The sequence below is a fragment of the Equus asinus genome, chromosome 5, assembly GCF_041296235.1.
Source record: "Equus asinus isolate D_3611 breed Donkey chromosome 5, EquAss-T2T_v2, whole genome shotgun sequence".
In the NCBI taxonomy this organism is placed as follows: domain Eukaryota; kingdom Metazoa; phylum Chordata; class Mammalia; order Perissodactyla; family Equidae; genus Equus; species Equus asinus.
In genome coordinates, this window is record NC_091794.1 from 63,700,373 (window position 1) to 63,719,165 (window position 18,793).

At 44.1% G+C, this 18,793-nt stretch overlaps 1 protein-coding gene across 1 annotated transcript in view; it reads left to right on the forward strand.

Annotated features, from left to right (window-relative positions):
* The window catches only part of IQCJ (IQ motif containing J), a 199,118-nt gene that overhangs the window by 165,421 nt on the left and 14,904 nt on the right, over positions 1-18,793 (forward strand). The window contains exon 3 of the mRNA XM_044770961.2: positions 3,576-3,656. Within this exon, the coding sequence (XP_044626896.2) occupies positions 3,576-3,656 (81 nt within the window). The remainder of the gene's footprint in view (positions 1-3,575; positions 3,657-18,793) is intronic.

An 18,793-nucleotide genomic window follows, 5' to 3' on the forward strand; every position in this document is an offset into this window, starting at 1 on the left:
GCTAACTGACCACAACTCTACGTCAAAACTCTCGCCGAGACCCACGTGTCTCTTTCCCGGCTCTCTGCTCTCAGGAAGATATGTGAAGAACCATGGCATGTGCGTGGGCTCCTGCCTCCCTTCCCTCCCCCTGTTGTTTCCTTCCGGTTATCCAGAGGCCTGGGAGTGCTGAAAGCTTCTGGAAGTGCCAGTGTGCTTTGTATGCTTGTTTTCCCAACGGTGATTGAGGAACTCCAGGGATGGGAATTGGAGCCTTCCCACAGAGCCCACAGGCCTGTGGGGTAAGCTTCCCTCTCTTGCTTGTCCAGGACAGAGGGAAAACAAACAGTGGCTGCCAGTCCCAACAACTAGACCCGCTGGCCTGGCATTCTGGAGATTTCCCTGGTCTGCTTCAGGCAGGGCTGTGTCCTTGAAAGCTTTCAAATTTGATTGAAAAATTGGTGCACTCTGAGTGAGCAGATCAGGCATTTCATCATAGCCGTAGCTGACTTAAGCGCTGATGTAAATTATCTCAGGTACTTGAAATGACCCCCAGGCTAGAGAGAGTGGTGTCATAGCAGGTGATGGGTTGTCCCCACTCGGAACATTACATTTATTCTGAGCGCTCAGCAGGGTGTGGAGGTGGACAGTCAGTGTGGAGGCAGGGGGGGCGGCGACCCCATTCTACTTGAGACCTTCTGCAGAGCCTTCCGAGCACGTCTGCACACACGCACGTGCACACACTCACACACTCAGTGAAGCTTGGCCTGTGCTCACACACAGAGAAGGGCAGTTAGTAAGGCCAAGAGTTAGGAGGCTGTGTAGGACTATTATTTTTGAGAATCACTTGCTGACCTGAGTAAGAGCTTAGGCTGATTGCTGTTTTTTGCATGTATTGAATCAGGCTGGGTCTCTGGTGGGAAATGTGTGATTGCAAGTCTCATGTTCCCTGGACATAGAATCACTCTATCACCCACACGAGTTTTAGGTAGGGGAGGGGAACGAGTATCGGGGTTTTAGGTGGGGGAGGGAGAGCGTTGCTGGGGATGTAGGTGGGGGAGGGAGAGCGTTGCTGGGGATGTAGGTGGGGGAGGGAGAGCGTTGCTGGGGATGTAGGTGGGGGAGGGGGAGCGTGTATTGGGGTTTCAGGTGGGGGAAGGGAGCATGTGGACTTGCTGGTTGGAACCTTCCCACCGGTTGTTGGGCCTTGAAAACTGAATTTCTTTTCCCTTGACTTTCTGGGCATTCTGGTTAGTTTTCGTCTTCAGCCTGCATTTGGCCATGTGTGGCTGAATCTTGAGGTCAGCACCCTTTCCTCCTGGGTAAGACAGCTCAGTCACCTGCTAAGGAGGGAGAGGAAGACCTGGTTTGCCTTGAACAATGGTTGATTATGCTGAGTATGCGCAGCTGCAATCAGCAAAGCCTATCTCAAAGTTTTTTGCCCTAGGGAAGACTTTTTAACCTCTTGGTTCTCGGTTTCGGAATTATAAAAATTAGACTGACCCTTGGTTGGGCCTTCTGTGTTTCCCCTTTAGTAACCTGCATCACGTTTCTAATTACTTGGTTAATATCCGTCCGCTCCTAGACTGGAGGACCATAACGACAGGGACCACATCTAGTGCTTTCATCATTGTACCCCCCATTTATATCTGTAAATGAGCGAATCAGGATGAATTAACAATGGACCCCAAATACCAACGGCACAGAACAAACAAGAGTGTTTTTTCCCCTGCCCCCTCAACATCCTAGCTGGGCAAACACAAAGCTATCTTGGGCTGATGGCACCACCTAGTGGCCATGTACGAATTAGCTCATCTACCATGTTTCCCCCCACGATCTTGGTTATTCCTTTCTAAAGAGGAGAAAATACATTTATTATCCTGATGATGCCTCTGGCACAATTCTTTTCGTTTTATTTACTATCACCTTAATCCTGGTCCTCATTATCTGGCCAATTTGATACCCTTCTAAATATTTTCCTTCATTCTCCTTGCTTGCTCTCACCATAAACCATCCTTAAACATCCCATTCACATTTTCCTGCTCCAAATGCTTTATGTTTTCCTGTAGCCATGTTTTTCACACTGTAGATCACAATCCATTGGTGGTTTATTAAATCAATTTTATGGGTCAATATTGGCCTTTTAAAGAAAGCTGAAATATAGTAAAAAATATCAGAGTACATCACATGCATTTGGGAAATAGCGTTTCTTGAAACTTTGTGTTACACACACACATGCACACCCTTACCACATGCATGTGTATTGGATTGGGATGTCAAATTCTTTATGTATGAGAACCATAGTAAGCAGGATTAAGTTTAATAAGTCTGATATTAAATTCCTCCAAGCTGTACTGTGTGGTGGTGAGACGAGTTTTTCTTCTTCTTTTTTTAAAGATTGGCACCTGAGCTAACATCTGTTGCCAATCTTCTTTTTTTCTTCTTCTTCTTTTTCTCACCAAAGCCCCCCACTACATAGCTTATGTTCTACTTGTGGGTCCTTCTGGTTGTGGCATGTGGGATGCCGCCTCAGCGTGGCCTGACGAGCGGTGCCATGTCCGCGCCCAGGATCCGAACTGGCGAAACCCTGGGCCGCCAAAGCGGAGTGCGTGAACTTAACCACTCTGCCACGGGGCGGCCTCCGAGACTTGAGTTTTAATGTGGTTTCTGCTGAGTTGAAGATAATCTCTCTGAGCTTCAGATTTCTCAGCTGTACAATGTAATTGATAGAGGCTACAGTGAGTATTAAATAAGATAATATGTGTACAATGTCTCTGATAGTGTTTTGTACACATTATGTGGTCCGTAACTATTACTTTTCTGCTTTCCAAACTTATTTCCTTTTTCACTCCTTCTTTTATGCTCTGTTTCCACCAAATTGCTCTCTTTATTGTCTAAAAACAGCCTGAGTTTTTCACCTCTACTCCTTCGTTTTGATATCTTCCTCATACGTATAACCTTTCACATCTCAATTTCCCTAATTCCTTTCCATTCTTCAAAACCCAGAGCAGTCCCACCTTCTCCGTGAGGCCCTCCTTGACGCCCGTAGTGCCCAGTGATCGTCTTATGAGCTTGTTAGGAGCAGCGACCATGTCCCTCTAGTCCTCTGCCATTCCCCAGGACAGAGAGTCATTCTTGTTCGTGTTGGGAGCTCTGACAACGCTTACAGGATGAGAGGAGGAATGGTTCAATGGCGCCAGCACCACCGGGGATGGAGGAGATCCTCTCCACAGCTTTCTGGTTGGACAGGCCATGGGATTCATAACACTCTCTTTATGCCCGCACCCCCTGATGTGGTCCAATAGTCTGCTTTCCTCTTCACTTAAAGGAAATCATTTTCATGCCTTGGATATGAATGTTGAGCTGAGTGGTAGAAATCAAAGGAACAGCAAAGGTAAAAGGCAAAACAGTATTTTTCTATGGTATGGTTATTATTCATCATCAATCAATAGGAACTTTCAGAACTCTGTTAACAAATTAAAATGATAAAATTGAGTATATATCTGCTTTTTTCAAATACATATAAATTGGCAGTATGATTGATATAAATGTTAACTTTCTGACGAGCTATATTGAGACATTGTTTCTGTTTGTAGTCACCAGCTGGCCATGGATGTGGAGAATAACATTGAAAAATGTCACCTCAATCTACAGCCCTTGGAATCAAAGGTGAAAATGTAAGTTATCTCAAAGTTTACATTAAAGCATTAGTTTTGCAGTTCTTGTTTTATTATTTCTGAACTACTCTGGAATTGGCGGTGCAGGAATTACCCATTGTTTATTTCACGTTTGTGTGTCACACAGCACTCCCCCCCCCGCCGTCCTCAGCAGCAGCCAAGCTGTGTCAGGCCCACAGCACCATCTACTGGATAGTGTCAGGAATTACTCGACTGTCATCACGGCGGTTCTTGGGTTTCCCCTTTCGGAGTACTGTTCAACTTCCAGGAGAGTTTTCCACTGTCTTTCATCTTAGTAACTTGGTTAATTCCACGTTGAAACAACTTGGTTATTTCCATCTCATCCATTCCTTCATCACACACACACACGTGCACACACACGCACCCTGTCAATCCCCTTTCTTCTTTCTTCCTATTTCCATTCCAGCTCTCATCCAAATATTTTGGAAAAATATCTTTTCTCACTTCCTATCCTTTTATTGTATTTTATTTACTTATTTATTTTTTTAAAGATTGGCATCTGAGCTAACATCTGTTGCCAATCTTCTTTTTCTTCTTCTTCTTCTTCTTCTCCCCAAAGCCCCCAGTGTATAGTTGTAGATTCTAGCTATAGGTCTCTCTGGTTGTGCTATGTGGGACGCCGCCTCAGCCTGGCTTGATTAGGTCCACACCCAGGATCTGAACTGGAGAGACTCTGGGCCACCGAAGTGGAGCGCACAGGAACTTACCCACTTGGCTGTGGGGCCTGCCCCTATCCTTTTATTTTTTATTCTCTCTTACTAAGGCGAAGTCTGAGTGTCCTTCCGCCACGATAAATGACTATTGCATAAAAATAGTGCTAAAAACACTGCAATATTAACAAAAATAAAACTAAGATCCAAGCCCATTTTTAGGTAGAGAAGGGGCCTATCTATCATAAGCACCTTCGACGCAATTTTAAGCTGCTCATGCCTGCTCTCTGTAATCCTTTCCCATTCTGAGTCTCCTTCAGGAGTACATATAAGAATTGCTAGTGAGGGTGTATATAACACACACACTCACCTTAACACTCGGAGAAGCAGGTATCTAAGAAATGAAATATGTCTGAGCTTGGCCAGGATCAGTGATCATTTGCAGAAAGCCCCAAACGGAATCTTTTAGAAAAGAAGCCAACCTGACGAAGGGAGCCTTGGGTACAACTTTGAAGAGCAATACGCCGCTGCTGGCTGTGGAATTGAGGCAGAAATGGTGCAGATGTATAATATGCTGCTGGATAGAGCACATATTAATGCATAGCACTGTGAATCCACGTTAACCTCGGTTATCGGTGAAAAGCTTGCCTCTGAGCGAGCGCATAGGGCTCCCTCTCAAGGTGAAGGTCACACACGGCTTCCGCCCCAGTGGGTCCCTGCTGGTAGGCTGTGCCCACTTACTCAATGAGTAGTGAATAGTTCTGTGTGAGCAGTGCGCCAGCCTCGCTACAAGATGCTCATTTCCCAACACAGGCTGCCTTCTCCTTAGGACTTTTTCTCATTAAGATAACATCCTTTTAAATGAAAAATCACTGGGAAGGAAAGTTGGTTGTGTGAAAAATTCGAGTGTTTAATTTGAATGCTGAAATGAGATGAGGAAACCTCCCTGGACTTCTTTAGTTTGCATCGTCTCTAATACGTGGAGGCAGAGAGTTCGGTGCCATGAGGAGGAGCAGGCAAAGAAACTCAGTGCCTGAGACCTCAGCCAGCTCAGAGTCCAGGACTTGCTGTGTAGCTGGTTTGAGGGGGAGTCTCGGCTCAGGGAGGTGCAGATGGAGTGGCTTTATCTCTTCTAATAACTCCAACCCCATTTCCACGCACTGGAGGAGGATGAGGGGGAGAAAACTTAATCTTGCCCAGTAATGGAATTTGAGTCCCATCGGGGAATTTACTCCGTTCCATGCCTCCTGTCTAACCTGGTTATTAAGTTCTTAACTCTCATGGCAGGCTGACTGTCTCCCCTCCACACACATTAGGCCTTTTCTGCAGCTGTGCAGCCGCTCCTCCGCTTCCCTCTCCTCTTGCTGCTCTCCTGTCTCCCCGCCTTCCTCTTCCCCTCCTTGGTGTCACCTCTCCCATCCCTCCTGAGCTAAACACCAAGGCTGCTCCAGTTTCCTGTGGATGGTGAACACCCGCACTCCCCGAGGGTGGTTTCCTTTACAATAGCTCTACGGGCTGGGATCCTACAGGAAGGGTCCTTGGTCTCCCCTGAGCCCCCCACCAGTGGTGTAGGCGCCACACCCCTCATCGTGTCCCTTGCTCTATGGGGCTGCCCCTCACCTCCCCGCCCCGGCCGACTTTGGCATCCTCAACAGGGAGGGTCTTGGCATACCCCCACCCCCTTCCCCAAGAGGCATTCTTTAGGCCTGCAGAGCACTGGGGGTGAAAGATGGGGCCCTGTCCACGGACCCAGAGTCCCTGTCAAACTCTGCAGGCCTTCTCTTGAGGTCTTCTGGCTTCTGTTGGTGGGAGCAACCTGAACATCTACCTTCCCCTGGGGGCTACAGAGAAGTGAGGGTTATTACACCGTAAAATCTGCTTTTCTGGAGACTCTCCTCCCACTCCCTGATGAGGAGGACAGAGAAATAGGTGCCCACGGAGGTCTTCTGGAGAGTCCAGCCCCTGCAGGCCCTGAGGGGCAATGGGCCTTGGCGGGCCATCTCTGAACGGAAGTCAGGCAGGATGAGGATGGTAGTGAGGTGTGGAGCGCCTCCACCCCTCCCTGTGCTAGTGGGAACCCCGGGTGGGCAGGATGGGGCAGGAAAGGGTCTCAGCTGCTTCCTCACCCTCAGGACAACATGAAAAAGAAGGAATTTAGTAAGGAAGCCCACACCTGTAAGTGGCAGTGCAGCACATGGGTGGGAAGGAGCAGGCCTGCGGCAAGCGCCAGTGGGGTGGGATTTACAGGAGCTGTCAGGAGGGCTCCCTGCCTGCTCACAGAGGGGACCGTCAGCAGCTACTGTGGCCTTGTAGACCTGGAGGATCAAATGACCGTGTCAAATAGGCCAAAGAGATCAAGACTGCACAGCTGCCGATCAGGAGTCATTTTGGGAGGTGAAAGGCAGGTTTTCTGCAGAGGAAGCCAAGGCAAGCCTCTCAATTCAGAGGCAGCTGGGAGCCGGCGGGCAGGCTCTGGCGGCTCAGGACTAAGGCCGAGCGCCCTCGAGGGCCGAGGGCGGGCGTGGCGGGTGGAGCCCACCGTCGGAGGAGGCCCGCTGCGAGGACCAAGGACGCCGCTCACCCCACGGCCACTGCTGGCCTCGTCGGGGCCACACACGCTCACACGCTGTAGTCACATCTAAAACGCGTCTTCACAGCACGAACCATCGAGCGGGATGTTGCTCACTGGCTGTGTCCGTCCTGCTCCTTATGTCTCAGCAAGGTGTTTATTTCGTGATGGAGCAACGTGGAGATGTATTGAATACAAATCATCTGTTAAAAGCCTGCTCGCTAAATATGTTCAATTCTTCTCCTCATCTTTTATATGATTTAGTGATGAAACATTTAGATTCCCTGAAGGAGCGAGACAGACAGACACACTCTGGAGAAAGAAGACAATGCCCAAAGAATTTCAAAGATACTTCTCAATAAAGCCTGGTTAAATTGCATTTGTTTGAGAGTAACGCCTATCAGTCTTAGTCAAAAGTTTAATTAAAAGAAGATATGAGAGGAGAGTGGCTGAGAGAACAGACTCTGGAGATAGTGCAACCTAGTTTCGAATCCCAGCCCTGCTTGCAGCCTGCTGTGTGACCTCGGGAACCCTGCATCCCCGTCTGGGCTTCGGTCGCACTCTTCTGTAAAATGAGAACACTAACCATGTCTTAAAGGATGTACTGAGCTTTCAATGACAAAATCCAAGAAAAATATTTAGCCTAATGTATCTTTCTATGCAACTGTACTTTATCCAAGCATAATTTTATACAAATTGGGCTAAAAGTACATTGCCAGTAGAGATCCTCAGGAATCCAGTATATCTATCAGTGTATACAATTTGCACGTTATTTAAAAATACTTGAAAGTGTTTGATTTTTTCCCTGTTTTTATTGAAGTATAGTTGATGTACAATATTGCGTTAGTTTCAGGTGTACAGCCTAGTGATTCGACATTTCTATGGGTTACGAAGTGATCACCACGATAAGTCCAGTAACCACCTGTCACAGTACAAAGTTATAACAAATATTGTTGACTCTATTCCCTATGCTGTACATTACATCCCCATGACTTATTTATTTTATAACTGGAAGTTTATACGTCTTAATCCCTTTTACCTATTTCACCAACCCCCCACCCACGTCCTCTCTGGTGACTACCAGCTTGTTCTCTGCATCTGTGAGTTTGTTTCTGTTTTGCATTGTTTGTTCACTTGTTTTGTTTTTTAGATTCCACATATAAGTAAAGTCATACAGTATTTCTCTTTCTCTGTCTGACTTATTTCACTGAGCATAATACCCTCTAGGTTCATCCACGTTGTCGCAAATGGAACATTTCATTCTTTTTTGTGGCTGAGTAGTATTCCATTCTGTATACATATATATATACACCACATCTTCTTTATTCATTTATCCATTGATGGACACTTAGGTTGCTTCTGAGTCTTGGCTATTGTGAATAATGCTACAATGAATACAGAGGTGCATATGGCCTTTTGAATTAGTATTTTCGTTTTCTTTGAATATATTCTCAAAAGTAGGATTGTGGATCATGTGGTAGTTATATTTTTAATTTTCTGAGGAATTTCCATACTGTCTTTCACAGTGGCTGCACCAATTTTACATTCCTACCAACAGTGCACAAGGGTTCCTTTTTCTCCACGTCCCCGCCAAGGCTTATTTTTTGTCTTTTTGATGATAGCCATTCTGACAGGCATGAGGTGATATCTCATTGTGATTTTGACTATCTAGGACATCTGTTTGTCAAGTTTGGGGCTAAGTGACTTAGATAGCTCATCCTTGACTCTTTGCAAGAATTACAAAGCAGTCATTGTTATTCCCATTTTGCAGATAAGCAAAACATAGGCCAGTAAGTTTAGTGTTCTGCCCAAGGCTGCACTAACGACAAGCAAAATGGAGCAAGACTCTATATCACTCTAGACACACTTAGTTTCTGGGGGTTTCGGTTCAAGACTGACGTAGGAAGATCCTGAACTCACCTCCTCCCACAGACACACTGAATCTATAGCTACATATGGAACAATTTCCTCTGAATAAAGCCTAAAAACTGGCAGAGCGACCCCTTCAAGTGGACAAACTAGAGGGGAACCACGTGGAAGTGGGCAGGAAAGGCTGAGAGCAACCTCCTCCCCGTGTGGGGACCCATGGTCAGAGGGAACACTCCCTGAGGGTTTCGGTCTCACATTGGCACCCCAACTTTTAGGACTGGCACCTGAGAGATGAGCCCCCTAAACACCCAGCTTTGAAAACTGATGAGGCTGTGTCCTCACCCTGGGGTGGGGCTGTGGCCCCTGACGCCCGGCTCTTGGAGGGCCTGCGCTGACACCGCCCCAGCACCAGACCTCAGGGAAGGAGACTCCAGCCTGACCGCAAAGCTTCGGGCGCAGGACCAGGCCTGCTGGGGTGCTCTCCTGGCACAGAGGCTGGTGGGTGCCGTCTACCTGCTCTCCTGCCTTGCTAAAGCCAGTGGGCACCATCTTTCTTTTTCTTCCTTTTCTTTTTTTTCTTCCTCTTTCTTCTTCCCTTTTTTCAGCAGGTGACATCTTTGAACTGCCCACTTCCTCGCTCCAACTGGCAGGTGACTTCTTTGCACTCTCCCCCACTGCACTCTCCCACTGCTGTGCTCCAGTGCACCGGTACCTCCTGGAGGGGAGCGTCCACACAGCTGGTGCCCTCATTTGTACAGCTGCCACCCAGGGGACATGGCTCTGGAGGCCAAGGGGCTGGTGTTCCTGGGTCCCTTGAGACTGTAACAGAGAGACTTTTCTAGGTGGACTGCAACCCCAAGGCACTGCACAGATGGCAGACTGTCCACGCCCCAGTCTTTCTGAGAAAGAGGCCAACTTGCTGGTCCAGGAGCTTTGACCTGAGGGGCAGGCTTCAGGTTTGGCCCACTTGTGGGGGCCATGCAGGGGGTGTCAGGGGAGGAGGCCGGTGGACGCAGTCTTTGTGTCCTCCCTCTGCCTCACTCCAGTTCACTGCTCTCTTCTAGGAAGGTGCTTATACGCTTGCCTGGAGCCCCGATTTTTGCAACTGCCACCCAAGGGACATCTCCAGATCAGCTGACTATGGTGGACAGCAGGGCTTATGCTTGTGGTCCCACAAGACAGTATTTATGTGCACTCTTTAAAAGCTGCTGCCTGAGGGTCTGGCTTCCAATCAGCCTGAATCTAGGTGCTGAGTGAGATCCCCCACTTTGGGACACTGACAGGTCTTGGCCAATGTCCAAATTGCCAAAATTCCCATCTGTGAGGCACTTGGGGGTTCTTGACAGACAAGGTGGTCATAGGTGTTGGTGAAGAAACCTTCAGAAAGATCGAGGAGAGCATAAGTCCATGGTGCTTAGGAAGTACCCACACTGAAAGTAGGGAGCTGAGGTCAGAAGTTACAAACTGGGCAGAAATGTTGGAGATGAAAAACACAATGGATGAGATAAAGAAAAATCTGGAGTCCTTAAATAACAGAGCTGATATTATGGAGGATAGAATTAGCAATCTAGAGGACAGGAATACAGAAAGGCTTCAGATGGAGGAGGAGAGAGAACTAAGACTAAAAAGAAATGGAGAAATTCTCCAAGAAATGTCTGACTCAATTAGGAAATGCAACATAAGGACTGTACTATTCCAGAGGAAGAAGAGAGAGAGAAAGGAGCAGAGAGCTTGTTTGAAGAAATAATAGGTGAAAACTTCCCAAACCTGAGAAGGAGCTTGAAGTACATGTAAATGAAGCCAATAGAACTCCTAATTACATCAATGTAAAAAGACCTTCTCCAAGGCATATATTAGTAAAGCTGGTAAAAGTCAATGACAAAGAAAAAATATTAAGGGCAGCAAGACAGAAGAAAATAACCTACAAAGGAACCCCTCTCAGGCTTTCAGTGGATTTCTCAGCAGAAACTTTATAGGCTAAGAGACAGTGGAATGATATATTCAAAATTCTGAAGACAAAAATTTTCAGCCAAGAATACTGTATCCAGCAAAACTATCCTTCAGATACAATGTAGAAATAAAAACTTTCCGAGATAAACAAAAACTGAGGAAGTTCCTTGCCACAAGAACCCCACCATGAGATTTGATCAAGAAGGCCCTCATACCTGAAAAAAAAGGAGAACGTATTTACAAAGCCTTGAGCAAGGAGATAAATAGGCAGACAGAAATCAGAAAATTGCAACTCTCTATCAGAACAGATTAGCAAACACTTAATTATAACTCTAAAGATAAAGGGAAGGAAAACGTTAAAAATAAATATAATCACTTCATTTTAATTACAAATTCACAACACATAATGGAATAAGTTGTGACAACAATGACTTAGAAGGGGAAGAGGTAAGGGATGAAAACTGCTCAGACTAAGGGAATAAGAGGCTATCAGAGAATGGACTATCTCATCCATGACATCTTTTATACAAACCTCATGGTAACCACTGAACAAAAAATCAGAACAGGGATAGAAGTGACAAATAAAGAGAAAACTGAGAAAACCATCATAGACAGCCACCAAACTGAATTGGTAGTCTGAAATACACAGGACAAGAAACAAGGGAAATAAAAACAACTGGAAACAAGCAATAAAATGGCAGCATTAAGCCCTCATATATCAATAATCACTCTAATGTAAATGCATTGAATTCCTCAATCAAAAGACACGGTGTGACCAGATGGATTAAAAAGCAAGACCCAACAATTTTTCTGCCTTCAGGAAACACATCTCAGCTCTAAAGACAAACACAGGCTTAGAGTGAAGGGATGGAAGACAATACTCCAAGCTAATGGCAGACAAAAGAAATCACGTATTGCAATACTTATATCAGACAAAGTCACCTTCAAGATAAAAAAGACAATGAGAGACAAAGAGGGGTGGTATATAGTGATAAAAGGGACATTCCACCAAGAGGACATAACACTTATAGAAATATATGGATCTAACATAGGAGCACCAAAGTACGTAAAGCAACTATTAACTGACCTAAAAGGAGACATTACTAGCAACATAATAACAGTAGGGGACCTTAACACCCATTGTCATCAGTGGATCAACCAGACAGGAAGTCAACAAAGAAATAGTGAAACTAAATGGAAAAACTAGACTAGATGGATTTAATAGATATATAGAGAACACTCCATCAAAAATCAGCAGAATACACATTCTTCTCAAGTGCACATGGGACATTCTCAAAGATAGACCACATGTTGGGAAACAAGGCAAGCCTCAATAAATTTATGAAGATTGAAATCATATCAAGCATCTTTTCCAACCATAATGCTATGAAACTAGAAATCAACTACAAGAAAAAGCTGGGAAAGTGACAAACATGTGGAGACTAAACAAGATGCTACTGAACAACCAATGGATCAATATAGATATTAAAGGATAAATCAAAGAATATCTGAAGACAAATGAAAATACCACTGTACCAACTCTTATGGGATGCAACAAAAGTGGTCCTAAGAGGGAAATTCATAGCAATACAGGTACACCTTAACAAAAAAGAAAAATCTCAAATAAGCAATCTTAAACGACACCTAACAGAACTAGAAAATGAAGAACAAACAAAGCCCAAACTCAGCAGAAGGAGAGAAATAATAAGAATCAAAACAGAAATAAATGAAATAGAAACCAACAGTAGAAAGGATCAATGAAACTAAGAGCTGATTATTTGAGAAGATAAGCAAAATTGACAAACCCTTAGCCAGACTCACTAAGAAAAGAAGAGAGAAGCCTCAAATAAATAAAATTAGAAATGAAAGAGGAGAAATTACAACATATACCACAGAAATACAAAGGATTATAAGAGAACACTATGAAAAATTATATGCCAACAAATCAGACAATCTAGAAGAAATGGATAAATACTTAGACGCATACAACCTCCCAAAACAGAACCAAGGAGAAATAGAGAATCTGTGCAGACCAATTACGAGTAAAGCGATTGAAACAGTAGTCAAAAACCTCCCCAAAAATAAAAGTCCAGGACCAGATGGCTTCTCTGGAGAATTCTACCAAACATTCAAAGAAGATTTAGTACCTAGCCTCCTCAAACTATTCCAAAAAATTGAAGGAGATGGAATACTTCCTAACACATTTTATGAGGCCAACATCACCCTGATCCCAAAGCCAGACAGGGACAACACAAAGAAGGAAAACTACAGGCCAGTATTGCTGATGAACATGGATGCAAAAGTCCTCAACAAAATATTGGTAAACTGAATGCAGCAATACATTAAAAGGATCATATACCATGATCAAGTGTGATTTATATCAGGGACACAGGGGTGGTTCAACATCCACCAATCAATCAATCAATGTATGTCTCACACCACATTAACAAAATGTGGAATAAAAAGCACATGATCATCTCAATAGACACTGAGACAGCATTTGACAAGATCCAACATCCATTTATGATACAAACTCTCAATAAATGGGTATAGAAGGAAAGTACCTCAATGTAGTAAAGGCCATATATGACAAACCCACAGCCAACATGGTACTCAATGGGGGAAAACTGAAAGCCATCCTTCTGAGAACAGGAAGAAGACAAGAGTGCCCATTCTTACCACTCTTATTCAACACAGTACTGGAGGTTTTGGCCAAAGCAATTAGGCAAGAAAAAGAAAAAAAGAATCCAAACAGGCAATGAAGAAGTGAAACTCTCACTGTTTGCAGATGACATGAGTTTATACATAGAAAACCATAAAGACTCCATCAGAAAACTACTAGAAATAATTAATAACTAGAGCAAAGTTGCAGGGTAAAACACCAATTTACAAAAATCAGTTGCATTTCTGTACTCTAATAATGAACTAACAAAAAGAGAACTCAAGAATACAATCCCATTTGCAATTGCAACAAAGAATAAAATATCTAGGAATAAATTTAACCAAGGAGATGAAAGCCCTATACAATGAAAACTATAAGACATTATCGAAAGAAATTGATGATGACATAAAAAAATGGAAGAATATTCCATGCACACGGATTGGAAGAATAAACATAGTTAAAATGTCCATAGTACCCAAAGCAATCTAGAGATTCAACGCAACCCCAATCATAATCCCAATGGCATTCTTCACGGAAATAGAACAAAGAATCCTAAAATCCATTTAGGGCAACAAAAGACCCTGAATAGCTAAAGCAATCCTGAGAAAAAAGAACAAAGCTGGAGGCATCACAATTCCTGACTTCAAAATATACTACAAAGCTACAGTAATCAAAACAGCATGGTACTGGTACAAAAACAGGCACACAAATCAATCGAACAGAATTGAAAGCCGAGAAATAAAATTGCACGTATATGGACAGCTAATCTTTGACAAAGAGCTAAGAACACACCATGGAGAAAGGAAAGTCTCCTCAATAAATGGTGTTGGGAAAACTGGACAGCCACATGCAAAAGAATGAAAGTAGACCATTATCTTTCACTGTGCACAAAAATTAACTCAAAGTGGATTAAAGACTTGAAGATAAGATGTGAAACCACAAAACACCTAGAAGAAAATATAGGCAATACACTCTTTGACATTGGGCTTAGAAGGATCTTTTTGAATACTGTATCTACTCAGGCAGGGGAAACAAAAGAAAAAATAAACAAATGGGACTTCATCAGATTAAAGAGCTTCTGCAAGCAAAGGAAACCATGAACAAAATGAAAAGACAACCCACCAACTGGGAGAAAATACTTGCAAATCATATATCTGACAAGGGGTTAATCTCCAAAATATATAAAGAACTCATACAATCAACAACAAAAAAACAAACAACCTGATCAAAAAATGGGCAGAGGATATGAACAGACGTTTTTCCAAAGAAGATATACAGATGACCAATAGGCACATGAAAAGTTGTTCAACATTACTAATCATCAGGGAAATGCAAATCAAAACTATAATGAGATATCACCTTACGCCTATTAAAATGGCTATAATCATCAAGACGAAAAACAACAAATGTTGGAGAAGTTGTAGAGAGAAGGGAACCCTCATACACTGCTGGTGGGAATGCAAACTGGTGCAGCCACTATGGAAAACAGTATGGAGATTCCTCAAAAAATTAAAAATAGAACTACCATATGATCCAGCCATCCCACTACTGGGTATCTATCCAAAGAACTTGAAATCAACAATTCAAAGAGACTTATGTATCCCTGTGTTCACTGCAGCACTATTCACAATAGCCAAGAAGTGGAAGTAATCCAAATGCCCGTTGAATGATTAATGGATAAAGAAGATGTAGTATATACATACACACACACACACACACACACACACACACACACACACACACAATGGAATACTACTCAGCCATAAAAAAGGACAAAACCGTCCCATTTGCAACAACATGGATGGAACTTGAGGGTGTTATGTTAAGTGAAATAAGCCAGACAGAGAAAGACTAACACTCTATGATTTCACTCATGTGGAAGATAAACAAACACATGGACAAAGAAAACAGATTAGTGGTTACCAGAGGGGAAGGGGTTGGTGGGGTGAGCATAAGAGGTAAAGGGGCACATTTATATGGTGACTGATAATAATGTACAACTGAAATTTCTTCGACATAGGTTTTATTGTTTATGACATCAATAAAATAAATAAATAAAAATAAAAAGAGATTACATTGGAACACCTAACAGACAAACGCAGGGGCTAACGTGCCTCTAGCACAGCTAGACCCCGGTGGTCGAGCAAAGTCATTAGACATCTCTGTCCTCCTGGTTCTGTCAGCTCCGCCCTCCACGTTATTGCTTCATTCTTGCAGGGGCTCTCCCAACGTTGTGGCAAAGTGGCCACAGGCAGCCGTAGGCCTCCCTTCTACCAGCGGTAACTCTCCAGGGGAAAGTCTCCAGGAGTCTCTCATCCGCCTGGCGTGAGCCCCGTGTGCATCCCGGAGCCGTCACTGCCCCCTGGTTGGCCAGCCTGGCCCTCGAGCTGCTCCATAGCGGAGGGATAGGTCTGCCCCAGCTGAAGCTCATGCATTGAGGGCTGGGGGTCCTTAAAGGGAAATGGATGCTGGAACAAAAAGGAAAAATTACTGTTGGGCAGGGAAAATCTACCGCTATGATAATCACAGTGCCTTCCTCAAGCCCGCTTGTGGCGAGAACTGAGTGAGAGAATACACACAAAAAGAGCCATATGTAATTAGCCCTTGTCTCCCAGGGCACTCAGGCTTGTGTCCTCTTGATGGCGTCCTCTTTTTCCCATCATCAATTTCAGCCTACTTGGGTAACAATGTGTTTTGAAATTTTAAAAATTATTTAGTTGCATTTAAGAATTAGTAATTTTCACATAAAAATCCGGATTTCTGATGGTTCTCGAAAAGTTGAAAGGTCTGGCAACAATCAACGGTGCCCATATGGGGTCCCCCTCACAAGGAGCGGTTCAGCTCAGTCTGCCCACAGCTTGGCCCCGGGTGATGTCTGGGATCCTCTTCCCGCCTGGTACCCTCTCTTCAGTGCCTTTCCTCTTCCGCCCTACCAATCTAAACCCCATCCATCCTTCAAGGCTCCAGCACCAGGACTCCCTTCAACCTTCTCTCAGCACCCAGCTCTCACAGAGCTCTCTCTTCCAGTCTCCATGGAAGGATGTCCAGTGACAAGCAGGACCACACAGACTGTGAGTCTCCAAGTGGTTCCAAGTGCAGAGGGAGCCACCTGCACTGTAAAACAGACAGGGATACACAGAGAAAGGGCAGAGGCAGGCCACCGGGCCATCCCTGAGGTGAGAGAAGATAAACAGGAATTGACCTGGCAGAAAAAATTATTGAAAAATGTTTGTCATCTATTTTCAAATAAAATTCTACACTTTGTTTATAATTCAAAATATAGGAACACGCAAAATGTGCTCTCTCATTGAAACCAGCCTTTAAAGAGTAATATTGACAGCATTACATAGTTTCAGAAGTAAAAATGTCAAGGTAGCTGTGTTCAGGGTTCCCTCTGCAGCCGCAGAGACTCGTGAGCAGGAACCGCAATAAAGCTGGGGCAAGAAGGCTGACACGATGATTTCCCAAGACCTGGGGGGAGGTGCTTCTACATTTTGTTTTAATTTCCTCTTAGAGTAGAACAGCATTTGGAGATAGTGTTCTGAGAGCTAGTGTTGGAGTAGTTTACTCTGTGAAGGTCCGGTCAGTGCGGTCAAAGAGCAGTGAATAGTGTGTGATGTCGACACTTCTCTGATACAGAGAGTGATAATAACAGGCTCCATTGTTAATAAGAGCTATGTAGCAGGTTAGGGTAATAGTCTCATCTGCCAGTCACGTCTGGGCTCTCGTTTTTAACCCCTGATGCTTGTGCAGCCTGTCATGCAGGTGTTAAAGCTGTAATTATGAACAAGTAACACATGGGAAATATTTATATACTGTTTCAAAAAAGAATAAAATAATAGTGTAATATGCTTTCAACTAAGTAAAATTGTTTCCATCTATGTGGACAACGATAGTAAGGTAAATATTAAAAAATTAAAATAGCTTGTTTATTAAGGAAGTGAGTGGGCTTATAGGTGAATTTAACATACATCTTAAAGATATTTAATAGTATCACATTCTCTTGTCAATTAAAAAAGAAAAGAATATCCATCCACTTGGAAGAAAAGCATGTTGCCTTCTGAATCTCTGATTTAAGGAAAACTGGCACGTCACCTTCCAGAGCCCGTGGAACTAGGAGGGGGAGGGGGCCCTTGCAGACCTCAGCTCGGTTTTCCCCATTGTGGTGTGGTTCTTTAAAAGTGTCACACCGCCCCCTGGTGTTCAACAAGCTAAAATGTAATATCCCAAACAGCCACTGCGTTTTCTTCCTATATTTTTTGAACAATTAAGGCAATTAAAGAGAGAGACAGAGAGAGAGGAATACCTCGACGTCTTATAAACTTGTGGGTATTCCATGGGTCTTCAGTATTTTCTATTTTTTAAATCACCTTTAAAATGCCACACGTTTTTCAGCCCTTGATGGGCAGGTTTGCAGACTGGGTCCTCCGCCCTACAGCGGCAGCACCTGTCAGCAAGGTACTGGGAGACACGCTTTAGGTGATGTGGAAATGGCTAACAGCTTCTAAAAGTTTGATACTTCCTTAATAAAATGGGTCCTGAGAGAAGCGACAGCGCCCTCAAACTCAGGTGTGTAATTTTACAGGCACTTCTTTGAGAGTCTGTTAAAATCTTTAAACCAAAGAAAAATAAATAAAGATGCATTTTGACCAGGCATTGCATATAAAACAGTGACCACACATAACCCAAGGTAGGGTCAGATCCTACTTTAAAAAGGCCTGGAGTGTAGGAATAATTTGGAGGGCCTCTAAAAAAAAGCCTGAAAAATATCTACTTTTGCAATTTTTTACAAACGGTGAAGAACCCTTTGCAGGGTCTTGGAAGGGCTCCTGAAGCTTGTCTCATAGCTCCAGGGAAATCGGCCTCTGCTAAGGAGGTGCTGTTCCAGTGCAGCTTCTGGACTTTTCCTTGAGCGTTATAATTCACAGAGCCCTAGTATATGAGGGAACACGTACAAATTCAATAATGTGGTCGAATTTTTGTGCGCTTTATATCCTCTGACTGTTGAGAATCGATGATCTTCGAACCATTCTAGCCAAATGAAAATAAATCAGGTTGTTTATACAGAAACAACTTTAACGACGTTGGTTGTATGTGGAGGAATGATGAGGACCAGATGCTTCCCGGAGTCTAGAGGAGGTGGAGATGGAGTTAGTGCGGCTGTTTTAAACTGTTTAACAGGCGGAGTCCTGACGGTTGGCCGACCTCCAGGGGAGCACAGGTTGTGTTCACGGAGCACCGTGAAAACCTAGGTGTCAGTCTGAAAGATCGGGAGCCAGGCCAAGTGAGAAAAAGTGACTTCGCTCTCACAAAGACGAGGCTCTATTATCCGAAGCAGGGGGTGACTGTTTGCATACGAAGCCCAGGCGGCGAAAAGCCTCCTGGGTGCATCTCAGGCGCCCCTCGTCAGGGCTGC